Source organism: Prionailurus viverrinus, chromosome X (assembly GCF_022837055.1).
Source record: "Prionailurus viverrinus isolate Anna chromosome X, UM_Priviv_1.0, whole genome shotgun sequence".
NCBI classification, from domain to species: domain Eukaryota; kingdom Metazoa; phylum Chordata; class Mammalia; order Carnivora; family Felidae; genus Prionailurus; species Prionailurus viverrinus.
This window is the reverse complement of record NC_062579.1, coordinates 29,777,216-29,800,044: the sequence shown is the minus strand read 5'-3', so window position 1 is coordinate 29,800,044 and position 22,829 is coordinate 29,777,216. Positions and strand designations below refer to the sequence as shown.

General features: G+C 43.1%; 1 protein-coding gene across 1 annotated transcript in view; it reads right to left on the bottom strand.

Moving 5' to 3' along the window:
• The window catches only part of LANCL3 (LanC like family member 3), a 96,100-nt gene that overhangs the window by 7,473 nt on the left and 65,798 nt on the right, over positions 1–22,829 (bottom strand). Inside the window, exons 2-4 of the mRNA XM_047843067.1 lie at positions 10,726–10,849; positions 7,125–7,322; positions 267–474 (exon numbers count right to left, since the gene is read on the bottom strand). Of these exons, the coding sequence (XP_047699023.1) occupies positions 267–474; positions 7,125–7,322; positions 10,726–10,849 (530 nt within the window). The remainder of the gene's footprint in view (positions 1–266; positions 475–7,124; positions 7,323–10,725; positions 10,850–22,829) is intronic.

The following is a 22,829-nucleotide window of genomic DNA, read 5'->3' as shown; positions in this document are numbered from 1 at the left end:
TAAAAAAAAGACAAAACTCTATATATAGTACACCTATTCGCTTATATATATACACAGAATATCTCTGAGAAGATCATTAAGAAACTGGTAACACTGATGGTCACCTGGGAAGTGAACCGAGTTGCTGGAGTGCACAGTCGATGTATTTCTTTTTTTGCTTCTCAAACTATGTGACCCTATTACCTATTCAGAACATGAATTAGATTAACATTTAGAAAAAAATACATGTCATTTAGAAAAAAAAATACATGTGCAGAGAAGCTGACCTTTGGGCTCGGTAGATGTATTTAGAGTTTCCTGTGAGCCGGTATAGCAGCAAGAAGACATAGGCACTGCCAGCCACACCGTGGCAAATGCCAGGCCCCTTCTTTAGCAGGCCCTTCTGCCACGTAAGTTCCCCACACCGGATACATGTGTCCAGGTACTGTGGTTTTTTGGAAACGAGATAAGCTTTGGCAAACAGGTAGGCAATTCCTGTGAAAACATCAAAGACATCAGAGGTGACTTTTGGGCTTGATGCTATTGAGCAGAACTTCTCAAACTATAAAAGGCTTACAAATCACCAGTGCATAATACCCATCCTAATCTGGTAGGTCTGAGGTGAGGGGCCTGAGATACCACATTTCTAACAAATGCCCTTCCAGGAACCACATTTTGAGTAGCAATGCTATAGAACCTTCTAGAATTTTACCTGTAAGATTTAGTTTAAGTTGTTTGAATGGTATTGTGGTATTGGCCCCTGGAGAAAGAGCAACAAGTACATAGAGTGATAAAATCCGTAATTTACAAATGGATTAATATTTAATGATGCATACTCTGGTAAGCATTACGTAAAGCTGGCTATTTGAAATGGCTAAGTGTTTATACAGTCTGCTGTTCCCCCACAGGGGTTCAGAATTTGTAATGTTAAAGTACTTATAACTATACACCTTTTCTTAAGACAAAACTGGGAGTCCTTCCAGAAACAATGATGATTCCAAACGACTTGGCTAAGACTTCTACTCCAGCTGTGAAGCCAGTCCTTCCCTACTCAATTGTTCCAAAGGAAGACACTTGCCTTCAAAACTCCTCAACAAAGGCAATCTCAATTACACGGGCAGGAACAGAAACAAGAGAAGAGACAGCTATTAATAGAAACGATTTCCCCCAAGTTCCAGGTGCTCATATTCAGAGAGGAGATTAGTAACGCAAGATCACTCTCTCTCCTGAATGCCCTCTACCTTTCTCCTACATAAAGTGAGAAAGACTAGAATTTCGCAGCTATCTCAACTAGGGTTATCTCTGCTTTTCATTGCATTTTGACTAGGCTATTTTACAACTCTGTGGAGTTAGAAATTACCTTGTAGGAAACTGATAGCAATGTAAATAATTCCTATTCCTAGAAAACACATTCTGTCTGGTAGAGGTTGGATTGACTTCCCTCAGAAGCAGCCAGCTTTGCATCTAATAAGCAAATTCATGTCAGCATTCCTAATAGGCAGAAGTAACATCTGCTCCTTGGATTTTCCTTTGAAAACAACTGTAACACCTTTCTGGTTCCCTCATTAATTAATGAGCTAAATAAAATCATTGATATATGTTTATTTTATATTTGTATGAGTCATGATTTCAATCTCTTTTTAGAAATTATCCTTCAACACTTCCTATGTTTAGCATATAACAACAGGCTCTCCTCAGCCAAGGCTTTCCAGTCAATCACTGACAATGGTCACCTATAGCATTGTCTTTCTTCAGTTCTAGGAACAAAGTGTCTCCCACCAGCTGAAAGATGATTTTGAAAGAACTGAACTTATTTATACATTTATTCATTTTTTGTATCCATTCATTTGTAAGTGCTCATTGATTACTGTATATACAGCCCCAGGCAAGGCTTGCTTCATGGGCATGTTACCACCTTGAAATGAATAATCATTTTTTAAAAGTTGGCTGCATTTTCACTTTGTACTGGGCCCTCCAAATTATGTAGCCAGTCCTGGCCCTGGGTAATATAAAATAAATGGTAAACAAGATTCCTGACCTTCAGGAAGGCACTGTCTAGAAAGGGAGAGAAAAATTTGTACATGTGACTGACACATAATAGGACATGTAGTTCATGATGCTGTTGGAGCATAAAATGAATGATGCTGTTAATAACACTACTGGGATCAGAAAAATAGAAGTTCCCTGAGGGAGACAGTTGTGTGAGGCCAAAAAGTCGGGTTTTCAGGGCACCTGGGTGGCTCAGTCAGTTAAGCATCTGACTCTTGATTCCAGCTCAGGTCATGATCTCATGGTTCGTGACTTCAAGTCCTGAGTCTGGCTCCACGCTGACAGCACGGAGCCTGCTTGGGATTCTCTCTCTCCTCTCTCTCTGCCCCTACCCTGCTTGTGCTCTCTCTCTCTCTCTCTCTAAATAATAAAACTAAAAAAAAAAAAAAAAAAAAAAAAAGAAGTAGGGTTTTCTTCAGGACTTTGTAGGATGCATAGGCAACTCCAGGCCCAACATGAGTTAGAGCATTCTAGGCATCAAGATCAACAAGGCAAAGGTTTGGAGCCAGGACAAAAAACCCACATGAAGACCAGTGGTGCAGTGTTTTGTTGGGGATTGGTTGGTTTTTATTTTTTTTTTTTAACGTTTATTTATTTTTGGGACACAGAAAGACAGAGCATGAACGGGGGAGGGGCAGAGAGAGAGGGAGACACAGAATCGGAAACAGGCTCCAGGCTCTGAGCCATCAGCCCAGAGCCTGACGCGGGGCTTGAACTCACAGACCGCGAGATTGTGACCTGGCTGAAGTCGGACGCTTAACCGACTGCGCCACCCAGGCACCCCGGTTTTTATTTTTAATGACAGGATTAGCATTACAGACAAAATGTCCCACAGTGGTGTCGAGAGACCTCCAGAAGTACAATGGGGTAGCTATGAGCTGATCATGTTGGCAGAAAGATGGCAAAGAGGCTAAATAATGAAAGGCTCACAGGACTTGGTGGCTGTTAAGATACTGAGTAGCTACCATATGCCAGGTACAGTAGTAGGTGTCCCAGGTTTTAAATAGCCCCTGCCTTCATAGTATTTATAACCTAACTGGAGGCATCTGTTAGGTTATGTGAGGGGAAGCACACAGGGAGGTTCCTAACCCACACCTAGAGGCAGGAAAGGCCCACTAGGGGGAGGGACACAATCTAGCCTGACTACCAAAGATGAGGAGGTATTAGCCAGGTGAACTGAAAGCCCTGGGTGTTCTGCTGGATCCCCTTGACCTTACTGGCATGCGCCCCATCTCCCAGTTGCTAGGAGTTGGCCACTAATAAAGCTCACAGCTGCCCTCTTCCTGGGAGATTTGCCCTCAGTCAAATGGGAGGCTATGCTATATGCCCACCAGCCCCGCAGATTTCAGCCAATGACTGGCTGACCCAGGGATACCAAAGGTCAGCTCTCCTGCCTCAAGATGGACCAACTCTGTGGTGTAATCTGTGCTTCTCAGCTTCCCCTCAGGACCAGGTGAAGCTGGTATCCAGGTGAGACACAGAAAGCCCTTTGTGACTGAGCTTTGTGACTCTGTTCTTCCTCTTCTCCTCCATTACCTACTTGAAGCTCTTCACTTCAGTAAAACCAAACCACCCACAGTTCCCCTTCCTTCACTATGTGGTTCCAAGCCTCTGAATGACTCTTCTTGGAACACACTTCCCAACTTTCCTGGCTTGGCCAACTTACCTCAGGCATCACTGCCTCCTGGAAGCCTTCCCTAAACCTGGAGGGGCACCAGGAATCCCTCTCCTGAGTTCCCATCATTCCCTATACAAATCTTAGCACTTACACTATATCATATTAAAATTACCTGTTTATATGCCTGGCTCCCCTAGGATAGTGCAAACCCCTAGTCTGTGGCATGGCATTTGACATGGCAGGGGCTCCACAAATGTCTGCTGACCTTAGAACGTCTCATTTCCCACCCCGGTACAGGCCAACCCTGAAGCGGAAATGAGGTGTGGAAACAAGAAGGGCTGATACGGTCCAACGGATGTATTAGCCCAAGGCAGCTTAATAGCCATTGATTCTATGGTTCTGGCAAGAGACAAAGGGCCTCTTCCTGCAGCCTGGATCACAGAATGGTACATGGAAGGGACCTTAGAAGACTTCTAAACATATTCTAACCTGATCCCATTGAAATCCAAAATAAGGCTGCTTAATCTAAAAGGAAGGATGTTGGGTTTCTTTGCTTTTGATAGGAACCGTGTCATTTTGTCGCCAGAGCACTGATAAGAAACCTAAGTAAGCGACGATTATGTGTTTACCAAACACAAGGTGGGGGGGGGGGGGAAGAAATCATTACTTAAGAAATATGGCTTGAGAAGCCAAACCTGTGCAAGCATGCAATCTAGCAGAGCCCTGTGACAGCTCGACTTGGCATGCATAGTTTCAACACATTGGAGAATCACCACCCAAGTCCGCTGTGCAGTCCGTAATTGCACAGAGGTGTGCATTATACAGTGCACGACAAGGTTTAGTGACCAAACACGCTTGCACTGCACAAGCCCTTGTTCTCCATTCAAGGTCACATACTCAGGAGCCCTTGTGAAATGATGTTAAAAAAGAGCCACACCTGTGTTTCACACAGAGTAAAGGAAATGCACTGTCAGTGTCACCACAGTAGTGACATAACATAATGCAATCCAGAGTTTATTTTAGGCACAGCATTTATTTTAATGATTTTGTAAATGACTCTCATCCTGCATTTCAGAATCATTAAGGCTATGAAGAGGTCATAGGAATCTCAACACACTCATTTCACAGATGAAGAAACAGAGGCACAAAAGGCACAAAGCATTTTCTCAAGGTCATTTAGTGGTTAGTGGTGGAGCTACAATTAGAACCCAAGGTTATTCACTTCGAGTCAAGAACTACTTCCACACCGCATACATGGTAACTAAGGCTGTCTGTCACCTGTAGAGGTGGGGTGAAGGACAGTCAATAGGAAACAATTATAGGGGGAGATAAGGTATCACTGATGAAATTCCACATTTGGATTATCTCTGGCAGGTTTTTAATCACAGAATCAGTCTGCTGCCCCAAACCATCTGTGCTGTTCATAAATCTAGCCTCAAAAATATTTTCCTCGAACAAGTGAAAATTATTTTTCTAAGTCATCTGTTTTAGAATTTTGGGGAGAGCTTACTGTTGCTGAATTCAGAAAAATCTTGATGGTTTTTAACCTGTACTTATCAGATTTATAATCATTCTTATGCTGTTTTGGGCACATTTCATAAGAGGAAGACTAATACCCTTGATTGGGAGTGCAGGTTGGCATAAATAACGGGCCCCAATTGGTTCTTTATTCATTTGTGACTTGGTTTATTTGGGGCAGCCCAGTGAAAACGTGGGTTAAATGATTTTGCTCTGCAGCCTATATTTAATCTTACCAAGACACTGAACGTGAATGATATATGAGGACAAATAAAGTCCCCAAGGTGATGAATCCTACGCTATACTGTTACAGCACAGGATTTACAAAGACAGAAGGCATGTGGCATATAAAGAGGACGAAATAAGTGCCCTGTAAGACACCCACATCAATGAACTGACCCAGTCACTTGTTTTAATGGATTATCTTCCCATGCTTCATAGGGCTCTCACCAGCACACTGAGTCCCTTTAAAATATTCTATATTTAACATGGGACACCTCCGAAATTCAAGGATTCTGGGGGTGCTTGGCGGATATCCAGAAACCATCACTCAAAATGATTCACGGGAAATGGGAAGTGGAGTGCTGAGCGTAACATGAAGAGAGAGCATTTCCAGAATGGTCAACAACCGTGTTTTTCTCCAAAAAGTTCAAAGCAAGAAGAAATGGACTCAAATTACCACCAGCGGGAATTAGCTTGGACATAATGCACAATGCCTGGCGCTGGTACAAGCACACACAGGAGCCTTTGAAGTCCCTTCCTTAGGTAAATGCGGCCGGCAGAGAAAATCTGGCCAATGAGCCAAAACTTATGTTATTATTGAACTGAGACAGGACCAAAGAAAAAAACCGAATTACAGTGGGATTAAAGAACATTAATTAGAGAAGGAGGGGAAAGGAAGTAATAAAAATCAGGTAACAAACTACAGAGAAATCTAATATATTCTACAGTTGTGCTCACAGCATTGAAGCATAGCCTTGAAAATTAAATCTGTTCCTAATCCAAACTTTTTGTGTTATTTTGCTATTTTAAATCTCTCCCCTGGCCACTCGACTGAAATTAATTGATTTATTTGAATTTAACTTATTTCAAACTGCCCCTTCTCAGAAGGCCTAACAGTGTAATGGGATTTTTTTAAAAAAAGAGAAAGAAAAGATGGAGTCTGATAAGTTTCTAGGCTCAATTCCAGAGAGTTCACTGCAAATGGCTTCTCAGTTCTCTAGACTTTTTATGAGGTAATGATGAAAATCCTCATTTGAAGAATTATAGAATGGTGCATCTCAAACTTTAATGCACATATAGATTACGCAGGGATCTCGTGAACGTGCAGATTCTGATTCAGTGGGTCTGGGGTGGGGCCTGAAGCTCTGCATTTCTAACCAGCTCCATGTTGCCCATGCCACTGGTCCAGGGACCACATTTTCAACTAGCAGCTTCCAGATCCACACTGTCCAATGTACCTATTAAGTACTTTCTATGTGGCTAGTCAGAATTGCGATGGGGTATCAGTATAAGATATGCACTGGGTTTCCAAGACTTTCGTATGAAAAAGGTATAAAACAGCTTAATTTTTAAATTGTTTGCATGTTGAAATAATACTTGGGGTATGTTGGGTTATAAAATATCTTACTGAGATTCGTTTCACCTGTGTCTTTTTACATTTTAATGAGGCTACTAAAAATTTAATTTCATATGTGGCTCATCTTATATTTTATTGGACAGTGCTAGTTTAATTTATATACAAATAGACACTGATCATGTATTTTTAAAACTACACGATCAGTCCTGGAGATCCTTTACGGATCAAGACTTTTTTAGCTTTGACAAGTTTCATCTTGACCTTTCAATCTCATGTAGTCATCGCATAGATGAGAAATACCATCACTTCTCAGAGAAAAACACCTCTCTTTGGCTAAGCCCAGTGAAAGGCAATGTTTTCAGGTAATAGCGTGGGTGAGACCTGGGGCGCCATGGCACCAGTGCACCAGCTCATTCTCCCTCTCGATGGCCTCGCCAAGCTCAGGTGGCCAGTTGCAGTTCTGCTCCTGCTCCATGAGGAAGTCCACACTCTGCCATACCAGCTCCTGATCTGAGGGCTTGAGGTGCTCGTGGTAAGAAAGAAGCATCTGGAGAATGGACGACAGGCCATGAGCCGCTCCTATATCAACACACAAAGCATAATTAATTCACACAATTGGGAAGAGAGCCCATTTTGTTTAGTGAAAGGACAGAGTATCAAAAAATGAATGGCAATATTATGTGAAAGCACACACAGTCATATAATAGTAAAGCTCCTAAGAACTAGGCTTCTGGGGAGCATATGTTAGAACAGGGATCAGCACACTACAGCCTGCAGGCCACATCTGACTCACTGCCTGTTTTTGTAAATAAAGATTTATTGAAATAGAGCCACGTTCATTCATTTGTGTGTTATCTATGGCTCCTTTTGTGCTACAGCGGCAGAGCTGTGTTTGTGACAGAGACATATAGCCCACAAAGCCTAAAATCTTTATTGTCTATCCCTTTGTAGAAAAATAGTTAGTGACAACCCATTATAGAGAAAAGATTTTTTTAAACTTTTCAATTAACATAAAAAAATAAAATGTAATTTAAAAAATTTTTTAAAGAAAGGTGGGGCACCTGGGTGGCTTAGTCAGTTAGGCGTCCTACTTCGGCTCAGATCATGATCTCACGGTTCCTGAGTTCGAGCTCTGCGTCAGGCTCTGTGCCGACAGCTCGGAGCCTGGAGCCTGCCTCAGATCCTCTGTGTGTGTCTCTCTCTGCCCCTCCCCTGCTTGCATTCTGTCTTTCTCTCTCTCAGAAACAAATAAACATTAAAAAAATTTAAACTTTGTAATTAACATACCAATAGCTTTTATGAAAATCCTCCTACAGTGCTTAAAAATAATTTGTTCTAGGTACCTAAACATTCATTCATTCACTCAACACATCAGAATTAAGCACCTAATACGTACCAGATACTGTTCTCGGTGTTGAAGATAAATGAATGAACAAAACAGACTAAATCCCTTCTTCTGTAAAGTTAAACACTAATAACGGGTATTAATTTACTTAATCCTTCACATTTAGCACTGTATATCGGGCACTGTCTAAACCCTGGGGGTACACAGATGCATGTGACCTGGTCTGATTCTTGAAGACCTCCCCATATGGTACAGTGAGAAAGCCAGACTCATAAATAGACAAATAGAATATGAAGTGATAAATGCTGTTATGAGACATGTGTACCAGGAGCTAACAGAGAACCATGGGAGGATCTGAGGGGGCACTTGAGGTTCTGTCTACACAGGTAGTGTCATCTGAGCAAGTCTTGAAAAATTCCTAGGAGTTCCAGCATAGGGTACTGTACTAGCAAAGGCCTGAGCCTGCTTTCAGAGAAGGAGCTAGCTCAACAAAGGTAAAAGTCAGCCCAGCCCTGCAGGGGTTTTCACTCATTCCTAATGAGTAGAAGGCTGGTTGGTGGGAGGTGCTGGGTTCAATATATTTGGAGGGCTTGTTCTTTAAACTCAACTCTGTAACTGTGAAGCTTTCTCTCTGCACTCAGGCCCTCGGAACTCTTGACTGCCCAAAAAAGGCCTTACAGTTTTATCCCGTCAAAGATGATTCTTCTTAAAATTCAGTTGTAATACTTGAAGGTGCCTTTCTTTCAATGGCTTTTAAATTGTTAGGGAAAAAAAAGCTTACTTTTCAGGAAAATATTTATGCATCAGATAGCCATCTGGTTTGTGCTATACATGTAAATGTCTAGAATGTTAATTTCTCTAAAAAGATGAAAAAATGGAAAGAATAGTTCTATTAAGGAACTCTAGCAGACACTGTCAGTGTCCTGCCCATCACCTCGTGTACACTCGCCATTCTGGTGCACCTATCCTCCTCCTCACCTTCCATCTGAAGCATTTATAATTCTGCCTGAGGCTTTCTCTGGCCACAGGGGTATGCCCAGCCCACAGGAGCAGGGTGGAAGTCCTAGGGAATTAGCAGGTCTGGGAGCAGCCCCTCAACCCATGAAGCAGGGAGTTGGTGGATGAATACTCCAGTTTCCTCATCATTTAGGTGGGATAATTCTGAGGCACATTCTATACAGCCTTCCGGGACCCCAGTGGGACCAAGCCTGAGTTATCCACAGTTGCTCACTATTACATCCTCTATTAACCTTTTTCTGTACTCTCGCTTCCTCATTCCTCTATCAACACTTTCTAGGGTCAAGCCATTTATACCCAAATCCTTGTCTCAAGGTCTGATTCTAGAGAAACTCAGTCAGGAACTTAAAGGTTCTTTGAGAAGTCTCTCAGAGAACTCCCAGTCCATATGCTCATTGCTGAAGTTGTTCATCAGCTATTCACTCATTCATTTGGTTACCCTCATTAGGCACAGGTTCTCGGTAGACGACCAGGGATCACAAGGATAAGTAAGCAAAAGTCCACATCCTGAAGGTGCACAAAGCCGGCTGAGGCGGTCGGACAGGTAAGCCACTAAATAGAGTGTGATGTGATAAGGGCTCCAATATAAGTGTGGCAGGGTGACCACACTTGGCAGGCCAATTTTGCTTCAGGGCAAAACCTGAAACATGTGACTGTTTTTCCAGAGAGGATTCAATAGACCCATTTTCCAAAAGCACCAAGTTTCTCAATAGCTCTGGTGATGTCTGATCAGTCTTGAAGTCTGTGTAGAAGTATTACAGAGAATTGAAGGGGTCGGAGGAGGCTGGGCCTTCTAGGCAAAAGGAAGAGGCACAGAGATTCTGAAGATATGAGAACACTTGGCTTGGAGGAGATTACGCTGCACAGACCCAGAAAAGGGAGGGAGATAAAGCCTGAGTTTGGAGAAGGGAACAGGAACCTACAAATGGCCTTGCGAGTCATGCTCAGGACTCTCTTTCAGGGAGCCACTGAAAGATTCAAAAGGGGAGTAAGTAATTTTCACTTTACATGCCTTCTAGCTCAAAAGGGGCCGTTGTGATTCAGTAAGCAGTCTGTTAGTAACCCACTAGCATTAAACACTTGAAACTGTTACTGGATTCATTGTGTTTCCCTGTGCATTGGCACTATTGGCAATGAGTGTATAAACTGTTCACAAACTTTCAGTGAAATTCAGCCAATGAACTCACGATCTAGAATAAAGATTTTAGTCTTTAGTAAAAGTAATCATTACAATAGCTGCCCTTCTGTCAAGCTATGAAAACATTCAATTGTGATTTGTAGTATCTATCAGTATTTGTTTTCAAGTGGCATTTAAAATTTTTTTTTCAACGTTTATTTATTTTTGGGACAGAGAGAGACAGAGCATGAACGGGGGAGGGGCAGAGAGAGAGGGAGACACAGAATCGGAAACAGGCTCCAGGCTCTGAGCCATCAGCCCAGAGCCTGACGCGGGGCTCGAACTCCCGGACCGCGAGATTCAAGTGGCATTTTAAAGTGTTTCTAGTGAAATGAAGAGGAATGACCTATGCCCCCCCCCAAAAAAAATCTAGTTTGTAGTCAGTGAGGGTATCAGGGACTCCCTTCTTCCTACAGGACTTTGCCAACAACACCTTCACTCACCCAAGTATTCAGTTCCATAGTAAGAGTACATCAGAGGGAATGGCTTCCTTTTTTTCATGGCGTACTGCTTCCCAGAGTCCAGAATCGCCTGGCAAATTGATTTGATCTGTGCTGGGCTCAGTACCTGTGTAAGGAAATCAAGAAGCAGAAGTCCAATCAGGATCTTCTTTTTTCCTCAGACCCTGGATTTTCTTGTTAAAGAGTTCATCAGCATATCCACCCCCCACCCCACACATCCTTTTCCTATGTGTAAATAAGCTTAGCCAGCCAGAACTTTTTCTCAAACAACTGATGCTCTTTCTGTTGTCAAGTTTATCCACCCTCTTCAGGAAATTTGCTGTGTTGATGGGGAAACACACACTTTTATTGCTAAAGGCTTTTATAAAATGCAAAGACCACTTTACAGTGGTTGTATCATTAATCCTTGTCATTGGAACGAGAAAGTGCTCAGAAAAGAACAAAGACTGGGCCTAACCCATCATGCTTAACAAAGCTGTTACTCCCAGTGTGTGGTGCAGGCCTGGACCAGACAATGGGCCTTTGGTCTGTGTCATTTAGACTGCGCTTATAAAGCCACAATTCTATGAGACGCTGCCGCATGACAGACTCACTGTAGCCTTTGCATTCCCAGAATGAAACCAAAGTCCAGTGGGCACCAAGGCAAAATAACTTTCAGTAGCAAAATGACCCTGAATAGACAATGGCTAAAATGCAATGACTCGCCGTCTTCCATAGTTGACTCAATATACCCACAGTCCGTTTTAGGACTATAGAGATTAAAACGTTCTCAAGCCTACAAAGCCTCGTTGAGTTTATTAGAATTCTGCTCAGGATTGAGATGTTTTCTGCCGCCCACTCTTCCTCAGGGCAGATGAGATGCTCCCTGCTCCCTTTGGCCCACTCTATCTTTACCATGACTCTTTGGAGGAGCACTTACCACCTGGTATGTTTCTCTCTGTCTCTCCCTCCCTCTCTCTCCACTAGACGATCACTTATTTGGGGGCAAAGACTGTGGCATCTCACCTTTTTGGTATCTTTGATTGCTAACACAGAACCTGAGGGGGCCTTTGGTAACCCATAAGGGAGCAAGTAAGTGTCAGGTTTACTTGCATGAAAAGCAGAGCCCTCCCTTTTTCTCTTCTTTCCCCAATTATTTCTTAAGTCCCTACTATATGGCAAGAGAGCTGTTCTGGATGCTGGAGGTATGACAGCGAACAAGGTAGACAAGACCTCTGCTTTCACAAAGTCAACCTTCCAAAAACACAAACCTGCAGCAGAAAATTACTAGCCAGAGTAACCATGGCCACTGCTCACCTCCACACCCACCCCTCCAAAAATCACCTAAAGTTCAGCCTTGGCCTGATTGAATGAATCAAGGAAAAGTCCATTCCATTTTGGCCTCTCTCCTAAGACTCACACCTCAAATCTTTTTGCCTGATATCTAGCATTATACTCACCGATTCCTTCTGAAGTAAAGTACTAATGATTTCTTTCTTTTCCTTCCTTCCTTCCTTTCTTCCTTCCTCCCTCCCTTCTTTCTTTCCTCTCTTCCTCTCTCTCTTTCCTTCTGCAGGGTTTTGCTCTTCTGACTTACTCAACATGAGAAGGGTAACATATAATCCAGGTTTTGGCTCCTCAAATCTAGCATTTAATTTGGGATTACCTAATTAATTTCTTAAAGAGGAGGCTGTTCATTAACTAATTAATTCTGCCAATTAACACTTACTGAGCTACTATTCCAGTGAGGCCCCATACTCGGTATTATAGGGGAAATTCTAGAAAGCCTGGGACATATCTTTTCCCTACAGGGAATTCACTATCCAGAACTGGAGGTGAGATATAGTCAAAAGTCTACCATAGGACAATTTAAGTTCATGAGCCTAAGGGTGGAAAGAGACAGTAATGCAGAATATGTGTCACAGACCATGAAGCACCATTCAGCTTCACTAAGACTTCACTATCTCCTCATTTTCTACCTGGTTGCTCTGAAGCAATGGTGTTGTGGCTTTCAACTTAAGTTTTCCTTCCATTAGCTACCTATCTTTGTCTTTTGGGTATTCTCCTTTCTGCCTTAAATTCCTGACGATTCTATCCTCCCAGGCACTCCCACCATCATTTCAGGGCTCAACCTTGGGTTTTTCCAGAGCTCAATAGCAAATTTCTCCTAGATGATTTCCTAGGAGATTTCCTGCATCTACTCAAATTGCTACCCCAAATTTTCATTTGCTATTAAAAACATCTTTTCCTTTGTGCCTTTCTATCGGTGCCAACTGATCTTATGTTTATTATTAGTGTTACTCTACTTAATAGCTTCCATCACCAGTCTCACATCAACCCCTCTAGGCTGCCTTGCTCTCAGAAACCTGCAAGAGCCTCAAAAGGCATGGGCTTAATAGGACTCTAACCTTGGGGCACCTGGGTAGCTCAGTCGGTTAAGTGTCCAACTTCAGCTTAGGTCATGATCTTGAAGTTCATGGGTTCGAACCTTGCATTGGGCTCTGTGCTAACAGCTAAGAGCCTGGAGCCTGCTTCAGAGTCTGTGTCTCCCTCTCTCTCTGTCTCTCCTCCACTCACTCTCCGTCTCTCTTGATCTCTCAAAAATAAATAAACACTAGAAAAAAATTTAAAATAGGATTCTAACCTGGTCCCAGCCCACGTTTTCTTGGCAATATATGTGGCTCTTCAACTGAACTTAGATCCTGTCTGCCAATATTGGTCTGAATCCATAAGACAGAAAGTTTTTGTGATAGGAAAAAGGTCCACTGTTTTCGGGGTATATTCTCATTTGAATTACTAGAATTCTCCCTATTTTTACTCCTGTGCTAATAATTGAATCAGCTTATTCTTTCCTCAGTTGAACATTTATTAATGATTTCCTCTCTTTCTCTCTCTCTCTCCCCTCTCTCTGTCTCTTTGCGTGTGTGTGGGGGGGGGGCGGGGGGATTCACCTGCTTGTTTTAAACCTAGGAGCAAAATCAACTTAGGTTATATGTGATGCCCTTTTCCTTTCTTTCCATCACTAATCCACAGCTCAGAATAGAGCATGAGTTTACAAAGGATTTCAAAACCTCCTGGGTCTGTGCATCATGTCTGGGTGGTTTCCTCTTATCTCCCTGAAACACTGTGACAAACAAAGAGAAACTGTGCTTGTTTGGCTGGATAAAGACCAGTTATGCATGCAGTTTTTTATCTCTGGGAACAGACAAGACCTACCCTTGGGTTTATTGATGAGCAAATAAAAACTGAAAACAGTGCTCATTAAAGGTGTGTGGAGGAGGAACACAGATGAAGAGTGTGCTCTTTTTCTTCCCCCTGAGCAAACAGCACAGAAAGAAGAGACGTGACCGCATCTGTCTGCTTCCTCCGGTATTCTTCCATCCCTGCACCTGACACACAGGAACACCCACGTGAGCACACATTCTACCTCTGAGAAGATGGCCACTGTGCTTCTGAGATGCGGAGGCCCCAGAATGAGGAAGTGACATTTCGGGGTGGGGTGGGCGGCGGGGGGAGGGGGGGTGACGGGATGGAAGAAAAGGGGCTCCCTGCCCATTAGGCATTTACCAAAACAAACCCAAACTCCCTCTCCTGTATTTGTAGCACCTAAGGCCTATGTGTGTACTGATATCTTGGATGGATTTGGTTCTTTAATTGCTTTTTTACACTGAATTAAAATAAATTACAATATCTCAAAAATACAAAGCAAGTCAGCTGTGGTTTGATTTAAGCAGTTTCATTAGTTTAGCTGATGCCCTTCACTAGCTTTCAAACAGGTGTCTGTTGTGAACTAGTCCTGTTGGGCTGGACTCTGAGATTGAAAAGACAGAGAACAATAAGGCCCACGCTATGTTTCCTGGCCCGACCTGAAGGTTGTGCGGTGGTTGAACCACCTCCATGTGGAGGAGAGATTTTCATTAAGGAAATCCATGAGATGAACCAAGCCATAGAAAGCTTCCTTCACCACACATATCTTTCCAGGGCAAGTGTCCTACCCACAGGCCCTCTGAAGTGGCAGTCCTGCTATAGCTAGAGATCAGCCAGTGCCAATGTCAGTAACCAACAGTCCAAAACGTCCTGAGTATTTGATTGCCCATCTACAGGGAATGCAGAAAGCCACTCCTATATCACACCAATATGTAGCAGACTAAATCTTATATTAATTTTGGTGTTTTCATCAGCAATTTATCTGACTCCAATCCTTTGACTACCATATGTGCTGGCAGAGGCTTCTTCCCAGAGAAAAGAAACAAGCCATTTGACCACCTGTGAACATTAAAAGGACTTGATAACCATGGACCACAGCTTTGAGGAAAAGGTTTTTGAGTTGTTAGAACCTGGGTATTTTTGAACTTTAAGTTGATACCATAAACAGTAGACTTGAAGGACATATAGGGTCAAGATGGAACTAAAAGCTGTTCACGGTAGGAAAAGTTGATGCAGAAAGGAAACCAGGAAGTTCAAAGTTCGTTTGGAGCTCCTGCTTTCCTTCCTACACCCCCTTGTGCCAAGCCTCAGGAGAGAGCCTCCAATCCCCGGGATAGGTCTTGGGATTTATAGGTAGCTAGGATATGTGCCCCCTGCTCCCTCCTGCAATTTGGGGAGATGGTAGCCTCAAAGATGTGTCTCTTGCCTCAGGGTCTGGGGCCAGTAAAAGAGAGAACACTTCATGGCACATCCCACGAGAGAGCCAGAGACAATTCTAAGTTTCCCATGGGCACCATTGTAAGGCAGGAAAAACATCCCAACCCCAAAAGGAAACTTCTTTTTAAAAATGCCCAGTCCAAATAATTTCAAATGAAAAAGTTAGGGAAACTTTTCTGGAGAAAGTCAATATCCACAATTGGTTAGGTTTTTGTTTTTGTTTTTGTTTTTTTTGGTTTGTTTTTTACTTTTTATGACTTTCTGGAGTTGTGGTTTGGTTGGAACCCACTAGGTTACAGAGAAGAGCCAGGGCTTCACAAAATCTCTGGAGTGGGTGGAGATTTACTTCAGGTACTGAGGGGACAAAAACTCAGGGAAGCTCCTTTAAGGTAGAAGGAGCTTAAAGAGAAAGGATAGGGCTAAGGACAGCTTTCAAGCAGGAAATAGATCTTGATGAACCGAACAATTCATGTTTGTGCAAAGCCTGTGCAAGGCACTTCGGGGGGAGAAGTAATCTTAATAATTAGGCTAATAATACCCGAACTATTTAAATAACGAAACATTCAATATTGGTTCAAATTCTAAAAGTCATGACCTATAGCGGTAAGGTGGAGGGAATAAATATTGGGGGACTCACAGATGGAGAGGGATCCGAGCTAAGCTTTGAAGGACAATTAGGAAGTGGATAAATGAAAGTAGCCAGGAGGGAGAGCATTTTAAACTGTGGGATGATGGGGTAAAAACTCTGGGTATCAGGGCAACGCCTCTCAAACCACCACGTGCCAATTACTCGGTGTTCTTGTTAAAACGCAGATTCTGGGGCACCTGGGTGGCGCAGTCGGTTAAGCGTCCGACTTCAGCCATGTCACGATCTCGCGGTCCGTGAGTTCGAGCCCCGCGTCAGGCTCTGGGCTGATGGCTCAGAGCCTGGAGCCTGTTTCCGATTCTGTGTCTCCCTCTCTCTCTGCCCCTCCCCCGCTCATGCTCTGTCTCTCTCTGTCCCAAAAATAAATAAAAGTTGAAAAAAAATTTAAAAAAAAAAAACAAAAAAACCCCAAAAAAACCCACGCAGATTCTGAGTCAGTGGGTCTGGGATGGGACCGGGATTCTACATTTCTAATACGCTCCCAGGTGGTAATGTTGTTGCTGTGGCTGCTGGTGCAGGGAACACACCTGAAGGAGCAAGGCATTATGGGAACAGAGAGGCTGGTTGCAGCAGAGGATCTCTCCTGGGAAGGGTGAGAAATTAGACTGAAGGAGCTATAGGAAGTTCCCAGAGACATCCAGGGAAATAAAAGGGAGCACCAGCCAAGAACACTGCACACCATAATTTAAATGATCAGGATACCCAGAAAAGAGAAGCAAACACCAATGGGAAATTCTCTTCCAATATACCGTGCATGGGAAACACGTGCTCAAATTTGCAAACCCCAGTGGAGAGTTCCCTTAGCCAATGTGGCCAGGTTTGTTATTTTCTTAATTGGTCTCCAAATGGGGCACATGTGCTGGTGCAGAATGAGCAAGTCTCTTCCATCTGGTTTTCCTGATGTTCTCTGACCATTGTTATGTTGGGTGATGAATGGCAGGGGGGATGGGGGGGTGCGCTAGTTCATGATTATCTTCGAGTTATTAAAGGCATTGAGCAGGGAATTTCAGTTATAAACATTTGGTCCCAGATGCCATTGCAAAGTTGTGTGTTTTCCCTTCTCATGTCAGGAAACACAAGCCCAAAAAACACTGGGAACCAAAAAAGAAAAACAGGTTTTACTCCATTCTTGCAGACTGACAGCTGGCTTTAAAGATTTATTATAAGTACCTGGTAAGCCACCAAGTGTCACTAGGTGATTTCATTGTTTTCGGCAAGACACCAGATGTCTCAGAGCCTGAGCTTCCTTATCTATGGAAAGGGGATCACAAACACTTGCCCCACCTACCTCCTCCAGTCATGGTGAGACTCCTAAAAAAGCAGTTGCCAGTGGTTGGCTGCACACTGCAATCACCTGGGGAGCTTTTAAAAATCATGCAGGCCTGCCACACCCCCAACCAATTACATCAGACTGTCTGGATGTGAGACTCAGGCATCAGTATTTTTAAAGCTCCCTGGGTGATTCCAAAGTATGGTAAAATTTGAGAATCACTGCTATGAAATATTGAATGAATGCAAAATGGTTTTCAAAAGCAAGGTAATAATAATAATAATAATAATAATAATAATAATAATAATAATACATGATGAAGAAGGAAAAGGAGGACAGGAGAAGAGCTAAAGGGAAGAAGAGGAAAAGACTTCCCAAACAGAAGATAGTCCCAGGTCTGGATAAACACCTTTGGTCTGAATCACAGAGGAGTGGAAGGGAGAAACCAGATATGCCACATGAGTGGATATACTAGGTCAGGTCAGAGGTCTACTGAACCTCATCCGGTGTTTCCAAGACAGGAACCAATGCACATATTGTGGGACAGTAATAGAGAAACTAAAGAACACAGCAGACAGCACACTGGACTAGGATTCAGGAGGTCTGGGCTTGAGATCCAACTCAGCTACAGTGACCATGGTTAAGTCAGCACAACTCTGTTTCCTCATCTTTAACATAAAGAGACTGGACTAGAATCTGTCTACTAACCCAATGCTTCTTAAATTTTAGTGTGCCTTAAAAATCACCTAGTGAGCTAGCTAGCTAAAACAGAGCCTCCTGGGCCCTACCCGCAGACATTCTAACTCAATAGCTGTGGACTGGGGCCTGAGATCTTATATTCTTAACAAGTTCTCAGGTAGTGGGCATGCTGCTGGTCTGGAAACAACCCAGTGAACAGCACTGTACTAGGTGGCCTCTAAGGTTCCTCAGGATTCCAAACTCTGGTTCCCGAGGCATTGAAGGGGTCTGGCTCTTGAGCCAAAAGAAGGAGCACAGCATAAGAAAACATAGGGGCTTTCAGATCAGACAGACCAGAGTTCCAGACTTAGCTTCAGCACTTTCTAGCATGGTGGGTTTAAGCAAGTTACTTCCGCAGCAGGCTCTCTGTATCTGAGCTTTTGTTTCCTGTGGTTTCAGTTACCCTTGGGCAAACTCAGTCCCGAAGAAGTGATCCTCCTTCTGATGAGTCATCAGGTCAATAGTAGCCTATTGCTAAGTCACAATGCCTGTGTCATTTAAAAAAAATTTTTTAATGTCTATTTTTGAGAGAGCGAGCGCAAGTGGGGGAGGGGCAGAGAGAGAGGGAGACACAGAATCTGAAGCAGGCCCCGGGCTCTGAGCTGTCAGCACAGAGCCAGATGCGGGGCTCGAACTCACAAACCATGAGATCATGACCTGAGCCAAAGTTGGATGCTCAACCAACTGAGCCACCCAGGTGCCCCTACCTTCCTTAATTTATTTTTTAATGTGAATTTATTTTTAAGAAAGAGACAGACGAGGGGCAGAGAGAGAGAGAGGGAGACACAGAATCAAAGCAGGCTCTGAGCTGTCAGCACAGAGCCTGATGCGGGGCTCGAACCCAGGAACCATGAGATCATGACCTGAGCCAAAGTCGAATGCTTAACCGACTGTGCCACCCAGACGCCCAACGATTGTGTCATTCACCTCTCTTCAGCTCATCACGTAGGCAGTTTATCATCTCACATCAGCACAAGAGTACAGTACAGTAAGATATTTTGAGAAAGACCACATTCACATACGTTTTATTACAATATATTGTTTTAATTCTATTTTATTGTTAGTTTTGTCATTGATCTCTTCCTGTGCCTAATTTATAAATTAAACTTCATCATAGGTATGTATGTATGGGAAAAAGCATAGTACATATAGGGGTCAGTACTATCTATGGTTTCAGGCATCCACTGGGGAGTCTTAAAATGTATACCCTGTGGATAAGTGGGGGGGGGGGGGCTGCTGTACTTTCTAAGCCTCAGTTTACTCGTTTGGAAAAAGCAGCAAAAGTAAGACCTACCCATCTCACTGCATTGCTACAAGGACTCCACAAAGACCCTTAGCACAATTTCTGGCATTAAGCATATGCACGATACATAAGCTATAAATTGAAACAGGCTGTAAGCTATAAGCTATAGTTGATATATAAGCTATAGTTGAAACAGACATCCAAAGTTTAATTAGTGACTCAACTCCCACCATTCAGTACCATAGGCCTGGGGGGGTCTGTGCTCAGGATCTGTATCATAAAATAACCCTGCTGTTGCTCACCACTCAGCCCCAGGCTCCACCCAAGGACCGGCTTGTGTCAGCTCACATCCCTAAGTTGTTGTAATTTATAATTGATATACTAGTAATGGATGGCCCTTCATGTGTGTGTATTTATTTTTCTCATCCCCAAACTTTAAGCTTACAGGGTCCCACTTACCCCAAACCATGTTTCTTTGCTTCTGTAAAATACCTCTCAAGTTTATCTGGTTTCTAGACAAGTCTCTCACTAACTATGTGACTTTAGACCAAGCATGTAACCTCTCTGGACCTCAGTTTCCTCATGTGAAAAAATAAGGAGTTAAGCTGGTGGTTTGGTTTTTGTTTTTGAGTGGGAGAAAGTGCACGTGTGCAAGTGGTGGAGGGGCAGAGGGACAGAAAGAATCCCAAGCAGGCTCCATGCCCATCGCAAAGCCCAACACCGGGATCGATCTCACAACCGTGAGATCATGACCTGAGCCAAAATCAAGAGTCAAACGCTTAACTGACTGAGCCACCCAGGCGCTCCAAAATGGTCTTTAATGTGCTTTTAGCAATAGAATTTTGTTATTTTGTGATTCATGACAACTATTTACAAATTTATCTATGCTTATTTGGGCTCTAATTCTGGGATGTGGATGAGATGGTATGTTTCAGTGGTTTCATTTCTTATAGGCTAGGCCAAAGGTCCTTTGCAGTGAGATCTTAATGCATGTTTAACCTGTCCTCTATCCTAGGTATGTTATCAAGATGCATATTCTCTTATGTACTTTCTTCCTAAGTAGAAAGCTTAAAGAACTAGAAATTGTTTTAGCCTCTTGGCACTGATTACTTGAATATTATAGTCTCTGGCCTCTTGATGTCTCTAAAGTGAATGAGGTGCACGTGGCTGGCTCAGTCGGAAGAGCACAGGACACTTGATCTCAGGGCTGTGAGTTCGAGCCCCACATTGGGTGTAGAGATCACCTAAACACATACATACATACATACGTACATACATACATACATACATATGTTATTAAGGCTGGATGCATAGTTGACATTTCACATCACACCCTTCTCTAAGCCACTGCTGAATGAATATATCATTGCAATGTTCTCAAATCATGGTTCAACAGACATTTTTTCAAGTACTTGCTGGGTGCATGATACTGTGCTAGAGAGTACAGAAAATAGAGATGAGTAGTTGAGTGTAATCAGGTATATAGTAAATAGTAATAGTATAGTATATAGTATATAGTAATAGTATATAGTAAATGCCTTTCCAAATAGGAAATTCTGATTACATATTTGTGCCTTCCACCATTAGTTAGCTACTAAGCATCCATTCTCCCCCTTATTCCTTGATAACTAGATCTCAATTTTATTAGAGTGACAACTGTATTTAGCTTCAAGTTATAAATAGTGAACAGCCTCAGCCAATCATCTCAATCCTTTTGTCTCTTGCCAGATACTCAGTTCTCAGCCTTCCCTGAAGCTAGGGTTGGCTATGTAGCCTCATTTTGATCAATGGGGATATCTGCTGGGGCAAGAGCTTCCTAGAAAGCTTACTATTTCGTGATAAACAAAAATAAAGTGGATGAACTTGGCTGTTACCTGCCTCTCCTTTTTTTGGTGCTTTGGATGTTTGTGTGAGGCCTAGAACTACAGCAACCATTTTGCATCCTGAGGCAATGATCACATGGATCAAAGGCCAACATGCAAATGATGGAGGAGGAAAAAAGATCCTGCAGTTTCTGGAAATCATTGAGCATCTGTACCACAACCAGGACTACCTGTCTCCAGACTCTTGTTAGGAGGGAAAAATTATTCCCTTTTTAAAAGTCACTGTTCATTGGGTGACTTAACGGCCACACTCCCATCAACTGGGTAGCCATAAAGTGCCAACCTAACAGCATTGCTAGCATTCATTTCCTGGTGAAGCAATTTTTGCCCACGTGTACCTCTGTTTCTACAGAAGCCCTGGCCATGCAGCTCTTTAAAGTGAGGCTGACTGTGTAAGTCGACAAATGCAAATGCAGCTTCCAGTTCTGGCTGCGCTCACAAAGTTGTGATTGATCTTTCTTAAGTGCTGTCCTAGAGCCCAGAGGTCAGGCCTGGAAAACAAATGGTCACCTTTGCTACCATTGTCCTGGGCGATCTCCCTTCTCCTTCAACGTATCCTGCTCCAGATCAGAGACAATGGGCACTCTCCAAACCGCCACCATGACAGCAGGTCCCCCAATCCTCAAGGTCGATTCGGGAAGACAGGAAGTGCATGAGAGCCTTAGCAACAAGTTCTGTGAAGCAATTATCTTCTTTTCCAGGAACCATTGTCACCTCAACTTAAGTGATTACTGCCTACCTTGTCCCTTTAGAGAGCTGTTCACAAAAATGGCCTTAGAAGAACAGTATCTGAACAATTTGTGACATTTTAGGGCTCACTCTTTTACCTAGATGCTTTTGACAGAACAAGCTAAAAGGGTTTCCTTCCCCAAGCTTTTTGACGTGGGCCCGCAGGAGTGATGGGTGCCCTGAAGGTCAGAGAAACAGGGGAGGGAAGGCAGAGTTCCTTAAAATTGCTTAGATCTTTTTTTCTTTTTTCCCCCAATACCTTAAAATACATTTTAGTAAATCTGTTCCTTGGGGCTAAAGGAACCAGTGTGATGCAGTGGGGGTTTGACCATAAGTGCTACCATCTCTGTATACAAAAATGAAACCTAAAGCTGGTGTGGTGGGGGTGAGGTGGGGTGTCTGACCATGGCTGGGAAATTCAGAATTTCTGCCTTTGTCATTATATGGCCCTGAGCACGTGATTTTTTTTTCAACATTTATTTATTTTTGGGACAGAGAGAGACAGAGCATGAACGGGGGAGGGGCAGAGAGAGAGGGAGACACAGAATTGGAAACAGGCTCCAGGCTCCGAGCCATCAGCCCAGAGCCTGACGCGGGGCTCGAACTCACGGGCCGCGAGACCGTGACCTGGCTGAAGTCGGACGCTTAACCGACTGCACCACCCAGGCGCCCCTGAGCAAGTGATTTAACTTCTCTTGCTTCATGGTTTTCATCTATAAAATGACATTACTGACTCACAACCTTTCTGGTTCATGATTTGTATGATTTATACATACGTGTAGAACTTTCCTTCTTCCCTTTGTGTTCACTTCGGTAGAGAACCCTTTGTGCGATCATGTCCAAAGTATTTTTGTTATGTTGACATTGTGTTTTCAGGTACTTGAAAGGGAAAGTGATTCTGGTTTATTGTTTTCTGGTTTCCAGTCAGAAAGTTTTAGCCAGCGATCTTAGGAG